The 15,907-nt window shown below is 42.2% G+C and overlaps 1 protein-coding gene across 1 annotated transcript; it reads left to right on the top strand.

Annotated features, from left to right (window-relative positions):
• Positions 1–4,649: 4,649 nt before the first annotated feature.
• ppox (protoporphyrinogen oxidase) lies at positions 4,650–15,294 on the top strand. Its single transcript, XM_026373136.1, has 13 exons — positions 4,650–4,783; positions 5,388–5,478; positions 6,101–6,235; positions 7,636–7,751; positions 10,573–10,705; positions 10,931–11,075; positions 11,270–11,463; positions 11,992–12,052; positions 13,976–14,094; positions 14,310–14,423; positions 14,556–14,705; positions 14,818–14,860; positions 14,939–15,294. Exons 2-13 carry the CDS (start codon positions 5,395–5,397, stop codon positions 15,073–15,075), a joined length of 1,431 nt encoding a protein of 476 aa, XP_026228921.1. The 5' UTR covers positions 4,650–4,783; positions 5,388–5,394; the 3' UTR covers positions 15,076–15,294.
• The last annotated feature ends 613 nt before the right edge of the window (positions 15,295–15,907 follow it).

Below are 15,907 nucleotides of genomic sequence, written 5' to 3'. Positions count from 1 at the left end.
CACTATTCTATGCTCATGCTTACTCTTGATGGTCTATATTTAATTGCTATTCATCAGTAATCACTGGTTTATCAGTGTTAACTATTTAAAATAGTCACAAAGGAACATATTTTAAAAAAATGTTTTGATTGATCTTTAAAAGGCGCAGTGTACTCAAGTCTTTTTTTAACTTTACAACAGTTGTCTGTCTAAACAGTGTTTTGTTTTGTTTTTTGATTTTGTGACTGAACAGTTCTTCGTTATTTTCATTCTGCCAGTGACAGATTGATGTGTTTGAATGACTCCTGTCATGTCTGCATGTCTGTGGATGATAGATTCATCTTTACAGCTACAACCCAGAAGACTCCAGCAGTGTATTTCACCTCACTGGGAATAAGATCAGTCAATCTGATTCAGCTAATCTGTGCATACAACAAGCTAATGTCTCCTGGCTCAGAGTGATAAATGTCTGCTCAGCTGGATTTTTATTCATGCCTGATATATCAAATATTGATATTAGGTGAGTGCAGCCACTCACCTAATTATTATTAAATTTAAGATAAAATTTTTTTTTTTATTAATCCCAGAGATAAAATAGTTTAGCCTGTTAGAACCTATCGTCCCCTCTGTCACTATTAGCACATGAAAAAAGAAATATGGTGGAGTCCTGAGTTTTAGTTTGGTTTACGGGGGTATCCATGCTGCATTAGTGCAATGTCGACAGCCGTTTACATTAATACAGCAACACAGAGGTTTAGCCAGCTGCCTTCTGTTTGGTAACTGACAAGTAACACAAGTTCACAATAATCCACAGATTATCACCACAGTAACTAGGACAGGTGGAAACCTGTGCTGCACACAGATCAGATCAAAATTGGTCAGCTGCAAATATCACATCCTCTCTCCTGAAGGATCCTGACCAGGACACATTTACTGCAATAATGTAGCAGAGCTGTAGATTCTAATCTGCTGTGCTGTACATCTAACAAACAGTTGGCTGCACAGAATGTTGCTCCTTCAAATGGTGACTATACAAACGTGGATACAAATTGTTGGTACCCCTCTGTTAAAGAAAGAAAAACCCACAAAGTGGGCAGCTGCACACAGCACCCAGGGAGCTAGCATGGAGTGTCTTGCTCAAGGACACACCTGGTGTCTGTGACAGGGTTTGAACCCTGAAGCTTCTGCATTCAAAGCAGATGATCTACCCACTGAGCCACCAGCCTGCAAAGGTCACTGAACTAACTTGAAACTGACAAAAGTAATAATGAATAAAAATGTACTAAAAATTATCACGTGAAAATCAGACACCTTTTTAGTTGTGCTTCAATAGAAGTTTGTTTTAAAAAACTAACTAATGAAACTGCCCTGGACAAACATGATGGTATCCCTAGAAAAGATAAAGTAGTAAAAGATTAAATAATTTGACCATAGGGACATGTTAAACTAATGTGTGTCTTGTAATTAGCTTCACAGGTTTCTTCACACGTGTTATCAGTCAGTCTGACTATTTAAAGGGAGACAAGTGGTCACTGTGCTGTTTGGTATCATGGTGTGTATCACACTGAACATGGACCGCAGAAAACTAGAGAGAGAGTTGTCTCAGAATATTAGAAATAAAAATGATAGACCAACATGTTGAATTTAAAGGCCAACCTCCCAGGACGTGGCCATAAGAGGAAAAGTGATTACAGATTGAAGAGACAGAAAATACTAAAGAACCCAGAATAACTTCCGTAGAGCTCAGAGGTAAAATCCAAGGTCACGGTACATCAGAGTCAGATCACACCATCAGTCACTGTTTAAGCCAAAGTGGACTTAATAGAAGACGACAGAAGAGGACTCCACTGATGAAAGCAAATTGTTAAAAACAATAGAAATGGTTAATTGACAAACCAAAAAGCTTCTGAGAATGTCCTTTGGAGAGTTTGCTTGTGAGGAGAGGACCAAAATACCTGTCGACTGGTGTAGAAGTCTCATTGACAGTTACAGAAATCGTTTGATTGTAGTGATTGCTTGAAAAGGTTGTGCAATTCAATTCAATTAAATTTTATTTGTATAGCGCCAATTTACAACAGAAGTTATCTCAAGGCACTTTACAGTTTAAGGTTTAAGACCTTACAGAAAATATTTATACAGAAAATTATAGAGAAAACCCAACAATCCCATTTGAGCAAGCTTTAGGCAACAGTGGAGAGGAAAAACTCCCTTTAGAGGAAGAAACCTCCAGCAGAACCAGGCTCATAGTGGGCGGCCATCTGCCTCGACCGGTTGGGGTGAGTGGAAAGAGAAGAGAGAAAAGAACAGCAGGCAATAAAGACAACAACAAGCATCAAGAACATTGGGCAGATGAACTGGATTCTGGAGAAGTGCAGCTCCAGGCCGAGGATACCTGCAGAAAAGTACAGAGAGAGGGAGACAGAGAGGAGGAAGCACAACTACAGGAGGGAGAAGACACAAAGTTAATGACATGCAATGGTGGCATTAGCATTGATACAGGAGAAAGGAGAGAGGAGAGGAGCTCAGTTTATCAGTAGAGGTCCCCCAGCAGACTAACCTATAGCAGCATAACTAAGAGATTGTTCCGACTCACCTGATCCATCTCTAACTATAAGCTTTATAAAAAAGGAAAGTTTTAAGTCTAGTCTTAAATGTGGAGAGGGTGTCTGCCTCCCGAACCTGAACTGGGAGCTGGTTCCACAGAAGAGGGGCTCGGTAGCTAAAGGCTCTGCCTCCCATTCTACATTTGGAAACTCTAGGAACCACAAGTAAACCTGCAGTCTGAGAACGGAGAGTTCTGCTTGGAAGATATGGAACTATGAGGTCTTTAAGATAAGATGGAGCCTGATTATTAAGAGATTTATAAGTGAGGAGAAGAATTTTAAATTCAATTCTGCATTTAACAGGGAGCCAATGGAGAGAAGCTAACGTTGGAGAAATATGATCTCTCTTGCTAAGTCCAGTCAGAACTCTGGCTGCAGCATTTTGGATTAACTGGAGGCTCTTTAATGAGTTATTGGGACATCCTATAAATAATGAATTACAATAGTCCAGTCTGGAAGTAACAAATGCATGGACTAGTTTTTCAGCATCACTTTGGGACAGGATGCTCCTAATTTTAGCAATGTTTCTTAGGTGAAAAAAGGCAGTTCTAGAGATTTCTTTGATGTATGAAGTGAAGGAGATATCCTGATCAAAGATAACTCCGAGGTTTCTTACAGTATTACTTGAGGCCAGAACTAAGTCATCAATGGTGAGAATGTGTTTAGACATAGTGTCTCTGAGATTTTTAGGCCCAAACAGTATAACCTCTGTCTTGTCTGGATTTAGGAGAAGGAAATTGGAGGACATCCATGTCTTTATGTCTTTTAAGCATTCCTGAAGTTTGACTAATTGATTAGTTTCTCCTGGTTTCATAGATAAATATAGCTGGGTATCATCTGCATAACAATGGAAATTTATAGAGTGTTTCCTAATAATATTGCCTAAAGGGGACATATATAAAGTGAAAAGAATCGGTCCAAGCACAGATCCCTGTGGAACTCCATAGCTGACTTTGCTGTGCATGGAAGACTCATCATTAACGTGTACAAACTGAAATCTATCCGATAGATACAATTTAAACCACTCTAGTGTTGTTCCTTTGATTCCAATGACATGTTCCAGTCTGTGTAATAAAATGTTGTGATCTATAGTGTCGAATGTAGGACTAAGATCTAACATGACGAGTATAGAGAGTAGTCCATTGTCTGATGCCAATAGAAGATCATTAGTGACCTTTACCAGTGCTGTTTCTGTACTATGATGTACTCTAAATCCTGACTGGAAATCTTCATACAAGTTTTTGCTACGCAGGTGGTCGTACAATTGCTTAGAAACTATCTTTTCAAGGATTTTAGAGATAAAGGGCAGATTGGGTATTGGTCTATAATTTGCTAAGACCCCTGAGTCCAGAGTAGGGCTTTTTGAGTAGGGGCTTGACTACAGCAACCTTAAAAGCCTGTGGTACGTAGCCTATTTGTAAAGACAGATTGATCTGATCTAATATGGACGTGCTGGTCAAAGGTAAGACATCCTTGAGGAGTCTAGTCAGGATGGGATCTAAGAGACATGTTGATGGTTTAGAGGAATTAATTACTGAAATTAATTCAGAATTATCTACGGGGAGGAAGCAGTCTAAGTACGAGCGTGGATCTAGAGTTGTTGTACAATCCATGCTATATGCAGGGAGGATCTGATCAATTTTTTGATCAAAACAAAATATTAGGTTAAGGATACCATAATTTTATTTGCCTGTTTCATTAGTTGTTTTTTCTTTTTTTTAAATGATTCTTCCACAACTAAAAAGTGATGTCTGATTTTCATGAGTTAATTTTTTTGTATTTTTTTTTTATTATTTCAGTGACCTTTGTGGGTTTTTCTTTCTTTAACGGAAGGGTACCAACATTTTTTTCCACATCTGTAGCTGCATTTAATTGCACCAAGAATCCTGACAGTGTTCATGCCTGCACACTGTTACTCCATCACTGCAGCTCAGAAAAAAACATCATTATTCATGATAGATGAAGTAGTAGTACTACTCCATACCAGTAGGTGGTGGTAATGCAACAGTTCATAGTTAACATAAAATTACGTTTAAACATCAAGGAAAAGGAAACTGGGCGGAGCACTCCAACGTTACAGGAAACACTGTAGTAACGTTAGTGAAATAAAGAGTCCCTGACAGGACCGAGCTCCACACGGAACCAGCCGATCGCAGGCGGAACGCTGAGCTCCGCTCTCTACTGTTGGGTTACATATAAAGGTAACACGGAAAGTTAGTTTCATTCTATTATAACTGTACGTTTCGCCCTACAGGAGCGTGTGTGGAGCTGTTGTGTTTCCAGGTGCATGTCTGCCCGCTGACACCATGTCTTTGCTCTTCAGTAACGTTAGCGTGTGCCTCAATTCAAACCTCTAGCAATAGCAATAGTAATAGTAATAGTAATAGTAATGCAGGACAATATGGTGTTATTAGGTGACTTTCCTGTTTTTGTTTATTCGACCATGACTTTTGAGTTGAGTGACTTGATATCACTTTATATTTTCATAAACACCCACACCCACAGAATAACCTCTGTTGTGTTTGAGTGACCATGAACAAGTCACTTTAATGCATGTAGTGTAACTAGGCTATGTACCCTGAACTCCACATCAACTCTTCTCACTCTTTGTCTACTGTAAAAGTGGACAGTTGGACAGACACCTGGGGGACAGAATGACACAGCTGATAAGCTGACGGTTTCTCATATCATGATCAACCGACGTCCTACACAAGGCACACCCCACTGTATTCAGCTCTGCTGTCCCCTCGCCTCATCTGTGTGTCACACATCTCTCACTTACTCAATGTCATTTGTGTTTTACAGTCGGCCAATGAGAACAGTTGCAGTCCTCGGAGGGGGGATTGGGGGTTTGGCAGCTTCTTACTACCTGTGCAAAAGCCCCCAGGTTTCTAAGGTAAAATACACACAGTGTTACATAGTGCGAGATCTCAGTAGGTATTCTTAAGCTGTTATTAGCTAAGGACTGTTGGTGTTTGTTGTGTTAGGTAAAAGCATTATGAAGCTGCAATCTGTTCCTGATCATATTATTTACATGTGACGTAAAAGTACAAAGGCAGGCAAGTATAAGGAGGTCTTGCCTAAGGACCCCTAGAGGAGGTAGGCTGCAGCCAGGATTGGAACCCCAGTTTCCCTCATGGAGGGCTGCACTCTTACCACTTCCCTATCCAGCTACTTTTTTAATCGTTTCTTTGTTTGTTATGGCCTGTTTGCTCTTTTTTTTTCTCTGGGTTTAGAAAAATTTCCATCATACAGTATTGTTTGCAAGGCCTTTTGTGTAAATGTACAGCAGCTAAAACCAGTACATGGAATGTTCTGGACCTTAGAATCCAAGCAAAGCATCAGGACAACCTTTCCCTTGCAAAATAACTCTATAGTAATATGGCACACATGAAATAATCAACTAGAAATTATGAATGACTCAGATGTGTGGACAAAACTATTAACTAAAATACTGCCTTTGCCTTTCATCACTGAACTATGTCTCTATGTGTGTTTGTCTCTTATTTGGGGTCTAGATTATAGTTTTAGAGTCCAGCAGTCGTTTTGGAGGTTGGCTGTGGTCCACTAGGAGGTCAGATGGGGCAGTGTTTGAACATGGACCCAGAGGGATTCGGCCCACTGGAGCAGTGGGACGCAATACACTCAATATGGTGAGTTCTATTGTTTGACTCATATATGAGTCAAACAGTATTTGCACAACAGATTCATCCAGCTTTTCACTACCTTCATCACAATGTTTCCCCCTCTACATCTCCACTAGCAGATCCAAAAAGTAACAGCAATAACTACAATAAAAGAGTTAAAAATTAAAATGATAAAATCAACAACACACTAAATCAATCAAATAGGTCTATTCTTTCCCTATAAAAACTACCATTCTACTCATAACTCCTTGGTATGGGATGAATTAGGTTGCTCTCATCTGAAGACCCAATGGCATTCAGCAGCCTCGCCTTGCCAGGTGGCTTCCAGTCCCGATGGACTAACTGCCCAGGGCAGTCTCACCTCTTCAGGTGGTTGTTCTTGTTGTCAGTCTAGTTGCTGATTCACAGTTTCCCCCAGCAATTATACAATCCACTAATATAATAACCAGCAATATATATATATATTCTTTCCGCTGCATTAGTTAGGGTTAGTTATATGTACTTCCATCATGTGAGTTTTTCAGTTACCATGCAGACTTGGTATAATCAGATGGTGTGATCGGAATGTGGCCTTTCACCACAGTCATATGACTTCACCCTGTCTCAGTCATGACTTTATTTTCCCAAATTGAAGTTCTATTTTCTACCCTTTTTCTTCCAGCCATCTGTTTTCCCAGATTTCCTGGTACTTTCCATCAAGTTTTGCTTTCCTAACCATGACTTGTGAACACAATACTTTATTACAGATTGACTTCTTACACACATTTCACATTAATTTATTATAAAACAGATGTATATATACTGTCACATTTCATTAATATATGTCATGTAATCAATTATTATGAAAATCACAAAACTATAATAATCTTTCTTATCGATTAACCTTGCTGTGAAATGTTTAGTCAATTAATTAATTAATCTATCTATCCTCCATCCTGCTTACTGCTTGTTATATGGTGCTGCTCTTCATCTTCTCCCTTCTCTTCCTCCTTTGGTGGTGATGCCTCTAAAATTGGAGACATGGGGGTATAATCAATGACAAGCTCTTGCTCCTCTTCCCTAATCATGAATCTCTTCAGTCTCCTCTCTCAATTCTCCCTCAATGTTTTCTTCCTTCTGTACTGGATGCTCAGGAGAATCTCTCTAAGGTTGGCTTCTTTCCTGTTGGTGTTCCTCCTGAGACTTGGAGATGGGGATTTGACCAGTTTCCTGTTGCTCTATTTTCCTGTCCTTTCATTCCATCTTACTTTACCACTCTAAGGCCAGTAGGGCCTATACTGCATATTCCCCCTTTCACAAGTTATACCTTTCTCTATAATTAATTTTACAGTTGTCGTCCATGTTTCTGGCCTCCGTGACAGCATTCAAAACAACATGATTACTAAAATGTGTGTCTGTGTGTGTAGGTGGATGACCTGGGCCTTGCTGGGGAGGTTCTACCAGTCACCTACAGTCATGTTGCCTCCAAGAACAGATATCTGTATGTCAATGGACAGCTCCACAAATTACCTTCAGGATTAAGGTCAGAAGACATTGCTGTATTTATGTTTGGCTACTCCATAATACACACAGACATTTGTTTTTAACCTCTTAGGACCTGTCGTACACATGCGTGTACATCACAAAAAGCTAAGAGAAATAAAAAATGCATATCAAAGAACATGACATCTCAAGCCACATTTTTCATACGCTGCCATATGCAGTAATGTTTAATTGAAGAAGGGATCCTCCATGTCCAAATGTTGTTATTATTATTCTTAAGTGGCCCTAAGTTACAATACATGCTACAGAGAATGATCATGACACTATTTTACTTTCTTTATAGTAATAATAATGAATACTTTATTGATCCCCTTGGGGAAATTGTGGTTGCGTTTCGGTGTCTTGTCCAAGGACACCTCAGCAAGTAGCCAGGGGGAACTGGGAATCGAACCACTCACCCTGGGGTAGGCGACTGCTATGTGGCCCCGGTAGCTCAGGTAGGCTACTGGGGCTAGCCTTAGAAAGGAAGGCTACTCAATGCTAGAAATTGCAGGGAAACTTACAATTTCTTATCATGCTGTTAACTACTTCCTTCAGAGAGCAGCACAAATTGGCTCTAACAGGGACAGAAAAATGAGTTGAAGATCCCGATGAACAATTGTGTAAGAAGACAAATATCCAAGTGTATTTTAGACAAAAATGCCTCACAGGCTCTCAACTAGCAGCTACACTAAATAGTACACAACAAACTGGTCTGGGGAGGAGATTTGTACAGAGTGGAAGGGATTGAGGAAGGAAAGCTATCAAAACTGATCTCCTGTTCTTTTGCTATACTTCACTAACACAAATTTCATGTGTGTTTCCTTAGAAAACAATCAAATATCTAAGTGATCCCAAGCTTTTGAACAGTAGTGGGGGTGGCTGTGGCTCAATAAGTAGAGCAGTTGTCTGCCAATTGCAGGATTGGTGGTTCCCGGCTGCCATGTCACATTCCAAAGTGTCCTTTGGCAAGATACTAAACCCCAAGTTGCCCCCAGTGAGTCAGGTCAGCTGCATAGCAGCTCTGCCATCGGTGTGTGCTTGTGTGTGTGCTTGTGTGTGTGAATGGGTGAATGAGATGCAGTGTAAAGCGCTTTGAGTACCAGCTAGGTAGAAAAGCACTATATAAGTGCAGACCATTTACCTGTTTGCAGTTTCCTGGTTTTCTGCATATATTTTCTTTATTAAACACCTTTTAACCTGTTAAGAGTTAAGTGAGTGTTTTAATAACTGATTGAACCACCTTTACATTTAGCAGACGCTTTTATCCAAAGCGACTTACTTCGGTCCTTGTATGACCGGAGTAGGAGCTTGGTTCGCATTGCCGGCAGTAAGTCAGACTTGTTCCCGGTGCACGTTGGACTCCGACAGGGCTGCCCTTTGTCACCGATCCTGTTCATTCACTTTTATGGACAGGATTTCTAGGCGCAGCCACGGGCCGGAGGGAATCCGGTTTGGGGACCACAGGATCTCATCTCTGCTCTTTGCAGATGATGTTGTCCTGTTGGCCTCATCAGACCGGGACCTCCAGCAGGCACTGGGGCGCTTTGCAGCCGAGTGTGAAGGGGCTGGGATGAGAATCGGCACCTCCAAGTCCCAGGCCATGGTTCTCAACCAGTAAAAGGTGGCTTGCACCCTCCAGGTTGGGGGGGAGATCCTCCCTCAAGAGGAGGAGTTTAAGTATCTTGGGGTCTTGTTCACGAGTGAGGGAAAAAGGGAGCGCGAGATTGACAGATGGATTGGTGCATCGGCAGCAGTAATGCGGTCGGTGTACCGGTCCGTCGTGATGAAAAAGGTTTTACAGGTCAGTCTACGTTCCTACCCTCACCAATGGTCATGACCGAAAGGACAAGGTCGTGGATACAAGCGGCCGAAATGAGTTTCCTCCGTAGGGTGGCTGGGCACACCCTCGGAGTAGAGCCGCTGCTCCTCTGCATCGAGAGGGGCCAGTTGAGGTGGCTTGGGCATCTGTTTCGGATGCCCCCGGGACGCCTCGCAGGGGAGGTTTTCCGGACATGTCCCACTGGGCGGAGGCCCCGGGGAAGACCCAGGACACGTTGGAGAGACGTCTCTCGGCCGGCCTGGGAACACCTCGGTGTTCCCCCGGAAGAGCTGGAGGAGGTGTCTAGGCATCTATGCTTAAGCTGCTCCCCCCGCGACCCGGCCCCGGATAAGCGGTGGAAAATGGATGGATGGATGGACTTACAAGTCAGTAGGCAGGGCAGCGTGAGGAGGTCTTGCCTAAGGAGGCCACAGCTGGGATTTGAACCCCAGTCTCCACTATGGGAAGCGGTGATGTTACCACTACACTAACCAGCCTTTAGTCAAAATAACCTCAAGGTTGTTACCTCATACCTCAAGGTTGTGCTGCCTGTAGCTGTGGATTAGACCTACACAATATTCAGGAGGAACTTTGGACCATTATTTCTAACAGAACTGCGTTAGCTCAGACAGATTCTTATGTTTTGTGTAAACAGCTTTGTTGAGGTTTCCACAGCATCCCTATGGGTTGCTGTGGTCAGGGTAGTTCTAAACCACACCTCCATTCTTGTCTCATTGATTAGACTCCAGGTTTCATTAACATCTAACTCTGATTGCTGTTTAGTGACAGAATCTATTTAGTGGATTTAGTGGTTGTGTTCACTAAAAACATTAAAGATCATGACTGTTTGTGTTTTATCAGTTTAAAAATAATGTGTTTGTTCGATATTTGGTATTAGTAACTTTGGTAAAGTTTTGGTCAGATCACATTTCGTGACCAGTTTCTTCTGAAACATATGAATACCCAATAACCTAAGGAATCCTCTCCATGTTTCTTTCAGTGGACTTTTGCGGACAGTCCCACCCTTCTCTCGTCCTCTCCTGCCAAGTCTTGCCATGGAGATACTGGTGAAGAAAGGCAGAGGGGATGATGAGTCTGTGCATTCATTTATTTCTAGGAGGTTGGGAAAAGAGGTGAGGGGAAGCACTGAGATTGTTTCTTACACAAGCATTGTCTGAGGACATGACTTTGTTATAGACATCCTGTGTGTGGAACAGTGGTCATAGTTAAAATATCTCTAAAATATGTGTCTCTCCTCATCCTTCATATTTTTTCATTCATTTATTGAAAGTTATGCTTCTCAATTTTAATGCATTGTGCGTGTGTGTGTGTGTGTGTGTGCACATGCGTGCGTGTAGCTGGCAGACATAGCTATGGACAGTTTGTGTCGTGGTGTGTTTGCTGGTGACTGCAGGAAGTTGAGTGTGCGCTCTTGTTTTCCCTTCTTATACAATGCAGAGCGGCGTGGAGGCTCCCTGACACTGGGCCTGCTGCTGGGCTCAGGTAAACTCCAACTCTTACTGTATTATTGTTTCTGGTGTTGACAATTTGTTTTATTGTTTACAATATCAGCATACAGGAATGCAACTATAACAAGACTCAGAATCTGACTAGGAATACACTTTTACAGCTACAAGAGGATTGTTGCCCTGTCTTTCAGTTTGTCCTCATGTAGTCTATGTGCTAAAAACATGCAGATTCCACTTCTGTGGTCTCCCCCGGCCGTCTGGCTCAGCGATCTGTTAAAGAGTCCTGGGCCCAGTGGTCCTTAAGCAGGGGAGTAGAGACTCTTCCAGAAACCATCACTGAATTCCTCCAGCAGAGTGGGAGAGTGCAGCTTCACAGAGAGGCAGCCGTTAAACACATCACCCCCTCAGCCTCTGGCTGGAAGGTGAGTGAGTCAATCTCTGTGTTCTTCAGCTTATGGAAGATTTACCTGGTTTAGGCCCAGTCCCATTCAGATTAACAAGGGGTAGTGGATGAAACATTACTCTGTGAAATGGCTCAAGAGCCGTGTGTCACCAGTTGATGAGGTTCAGACACATCATCATAAACGGACAAGACAAGGAAATTTACAATGTCTACAACAGTAAACTAAGATGTTCTGGTCTTTAACCATTTTTATCAGCCAATTTCTGAAAAACATGCCAACATTTAGGGATTTCTTGTCAAAAACAAACAGTAAGAAGCCCTGCTACTTTACCCTACCCCTCAGCCCTGAAGAGAATCAGGAACTCCTGAGCATATTAAACTGTAGCTAAGTGGTAAGAGGGTTAGAGGGGGGTGAGTTGTGACTGGGCTTAAGTGTGGTGAGTCATGATGCACATTAAACACGTCTGAGTCCACAAAACCTATCAAATGTTCAGATCTCATATTCTTGTGTTATAAGTTCCTTTTATGCGTGTGTATGTGTGTGCAGATCACCATGGAGGATGGAGTCATATCAGCTGATCACATCATCTCTGCTCTGCCTGCCAAAGGTAAGTTGTGGTCTACAGACTTTGACTGTAGTATCTAACACAGAGTCAGTCATCAGTATGTGCACTGACACACACTTACAGGGTTACAACCCTTCAGGATTCAAAAAACTGTATTAATGCTAGAAGATGTTTCGCCTTGGTACAGCTGCTGTCAGTTTAGTTCAGACAAAAAGGATCTGTGGCGCTCTGTGGAGCCCTTGATGTTTATCAGTCTCTTGCTGAACGTGCTCCTCTGTCCAGCAGCACACTGTGTAGTGGGTGGGAGGGATTGTCCAGGATTTACAGGAGTTTGGACAGCATCCTCCTCTCAGCTACAACATGTAGAAAGTCCAGCTCTGCCCCAGAACAGATCCAGACCTCCTAATCAGTTTGTTCAGCCTGTTAGTGTCTGTCACCTTCATGTTGCCGCCCCATCAGACCACAGCATAGAAGATGACACCACAGACTCATAAAACATCCGCAGCATGGTGCTGCAGATGTTAAAGGACCTGAGCCTCCTCAGAAAGTACAGCCGGCTCTGAACCTTTTTGTACAGTGCTGCTGAGTTATTTTTCCAGTACAGTTTATTGTGCACTCCCAGATATTGTATTTCAATTCAATTCAATTCAATTTTATTTGTATAGCGCCAATTTACAACAGAAGTTATCTCAAGGCACTTTACAGTGTAAGGTTTAAGACCTTACAGAAAATATTTATACAAAAAATTATAGAGAAAACCCAACAATCCCATTTGAGCAAGCTTTAGGCAACAGTGGAGAGGAAAAACTCCCTTTAGAGGAAGAAACCTCCAGCAGAACCAGGCTCATAGTGTGCGGCCATCTGCCTTGACCGGTTGGGGTGAGTGGAAAGAGAAGAGAGAAAAGAACAGCAATATTTGAATATGACCTCCACTTCCTCCCCCTGTATAGAGAGACTGGTGACAGGATCAGATTTTCTGAAGTCCATCACCAGCTCCTTTGTTTTACAGATGTTGAGTTTGAGATGATTGAGCTCACACCAGTCCACAAACCTGTTCACTTCTCCCTGTTACTCTGTGACATCTCCACCCTTATTACATCCTACAACTGCAGAGTCATCAGAGAACTTCTGAAGATGACAGGACTCTGAGTTGTACCTGAAGTCTGAGGTGTACAGGGTGAAGAGGAATGGAGACAGAACTGTCCCCTGTGGAGCACCTGTGCTACAGACCACAGTGTCAGACACACAGTTCTTCAGGCAGATGTACTGTGGGCGGTTAGTGAGGTAGTCCATGATGCAGGAAGTCAGGGGAGTGACAACCTGCATGTTTTTTAATTTCTCTCCCAGCAGTGCAGGCTGGATGGTGTTGAATGCACTCGAGAAATTAAACATGATCCTCACTAAGCCCCCAGGCTTGTCCAGGTGGGTGTAGGTGCGATGGAGCAGATGTATGATGGCGTCATCCACTCAAAGTTGAGGCTGATAAGCAAACTGGAGGGGGTCAAGTGAGGGTTTGACCAGAGTTCAGAGGGACTCCAAGATCAGCCTCTCAAAAGCCTTTATAATATGTGAGGTCAGAGCCACTGGTCTGTAGTCGTTGAGGACTCTGTACTGAGTAGCCTGTAGTGAAGCTGAATGACTTGTTTTGTCTGATACTGTCCCAGTTAGATGCACTTAACACTCGCTCAGTTAGCTTCAGTTACAAATGTAATGCAAAGTGCAACAAGAGTAATTGATTTTACACTTATCACCTGTCGACACATCCAGATGCTGTCAGTCTACTGCATTATCAATTATGAAATGATAATTGGATGTGATGAAACAGTGCTGGTTCAGGAAAAACTGTCTCGATGTTTTGTTTCTATTTATCGGCTGATAAACTGGCTGCATGTAGTATTTTTTTTCACCTGTGCCTGTAATTTCTTTACCTGACCCCCACCAACCACCCACTCCCCACCCGCAAAGTCCTGTCCTCAGCCCTGCCCTCCTCCTGTCACCCTCTCATCCAGGAGCTGCAGGACATCTTCACAGCAACAGTTGCCGTGGTAAATCTGGAGTATGACGGTTCTATCCTGCCTGTGACGGTGAGCACCACGGTTGAGAACACAGACACGTACATACAAACAAACAAAGGCTTGGCAGACGCTATGAGTTGATTTCAACTGGAAGTGTTGATATAATAAAATAAAAAAAACCCAAATAGACCAAATAAAAAAAAAAAAAAAAAAGTTTGTCCCTTTGACCTGCCTGAGTCCCAAGCATGTTCTGTCCACAATTGTTTAAAACTGTGTGTTGTCAGGGTTTTGGTCACCTGATTCCATCTTCGGAGGATCGGGGTTTACTCGGGGTGGTCTATGACTCTGTTTTCTTCCCGCAACACAACAGACCTAATGGACAGACTACTAGACTGACGGTACACACACACACACACACACACACACACACACACACACACACACTCCTTCTCCAACAGAACAAAATGATCATTTGTGTTCAGCAGTTCCTATACCACAAGATTCCTAAAAGTCATGACCATGTCTTCTAGGTGATGATGGGTGGGGCCTGGTTCCAGGAGGTCTTTGGGGCTCCAGAAACAGTAACAGAGGAGAGTCTATTAGTAAAAGCCACTGAAGCAGTGCAGAGCCACCTTGGAGTTGCTGCAGCACCCACCTGGAGTCGGGTGGCTGTACATAGGGTACAACGAGGAAATTACTTTTCTGTTTCATAATTCTTGCACCTGTACTGTAGATCAGTTATGGCTCAACTGTTACTAGTGTGTTGTAACAGGAGTGTCCTTCTCTCGTCAGGACTGTATACCTCAGTATTACCAAGGACACTTTCAGAGAGTGGGTGAGTACTGGCATCTAAACACGATACCCTTAGAAACAGTAGTGGAAGATTATTATAAGCTGTGTCTTTTTTTCCCAGAGTCGATGCGCAGTTTCATAAAGAAGAACAACCTCTCGCTGTCTCTGATTGGTTCCTCGTATGATGGCGTTTCAGTGAATGATGTCATTTTCAGTGGACGGACAGCTGTGGAAGAGTTGTTGGGAAGTGGGGTTTGATGGAGCTGCTCATGACGAGACCAAGCTGTTGCTCTGCAGGTCTACATGTACTTTTATGAAGAAGTACATCACTATGATTGTTTTCCAGTACGCTTGATTTCAGTTTTTTTTTATTGATGTCAGTTGCACTTTAAGTAAAGCCTTAATGTACCAACAAGCTGTTGTCACGTTCTCTTCATCGACTTAAAGCCTTAAAACCTTTGTAGATTAAAATGTTAATAAAGAAATATATTATAAATAATGTGTTATTATGGAGTCACTGGTTAATCTCAGCTCCACCTTGATCACGTTTCCCTTTTACACCAAGTCTCTATGGTAACCTGAGCCTTAATTTCTTTATTTTTTTTTGTCATTCATTACTAGATAGTTTCTTAGATATAATTGTGATCTCAGAGTTTGTGAAATAAATCCGGGGCCATATTCACCAAGCTTCCTGAGCCTAAAGGTTGCCCCTAGTGGTGAAATCCTAAGAATATTCTTATAGAATAGAACTGTCAAAGAATTATGACATTTTCTAAGAATTTCCCTGGTTCACTAAGTTAAGACTCAATCCTTATAAAGCTAAAAATGTTTAACAAAGCATTGTAGCCCTTAAAAGAGCTCCTAATGTGAAAAACTGTTAAACATAAAATCAGTAAGGCAGGAGGACTTTTAAGAGGCTAAAGAGATTCTTAAGCAGACAAAATGGTGGAAGCAGAGAAATTATTAACTGTGGTACCTTATATAGACAGGTGGATGCCAAATCATGTCCAATCCACTGAATTTCCCACAGGTGGCTTTTAAACAAGCTGTATACTCTGGATGCACTGTATGTTTTGATGAACCAATCTCA

Source organism: Anabas testudineus, chromosome 16 (genome assembly GCF_900324465.2).
Source record: "Anabas testudineus chromosome 16, fAnaTes1.2, whole genome shotgun sequence".
Lineage (NCBI taxonomy): Eukaryota > Metazoa > Chordata > Actinopteri > Anabantiformes > Anabantidae > Anabas > Anabas testudineus.
The sequence above is the reverse complement of the archived record's forward strand: the minus strand, read 5'-3'. Positions and strand labels throughout refer to the sequence as shown.

Bases quoted from the DNA above. Each gene is read 5' to 3' on its own strand.
- ppox (XM_026373136.1), top strand. From the start codon at position 5,395: ATGAGAACAGTTGCAGTCCTCGGAGGGGGGATTGGGGGTTTGGCAGCT. The intron at 10,706-10,930 runs GTGAGGGGAAGC...GCGTGCGTGTAG, and splicing joins CTAGGAGGTTGGGAAAAGAG to CTGGCAGACATAGCTATGGA. The intron at 14,095-14,309 runs GTGAGCACCACG...GTGTGTTGTCAG, and splicing joins GTTCTATCCTGCCTGTGACG to GGTTTTGGTCACCTGATTCC.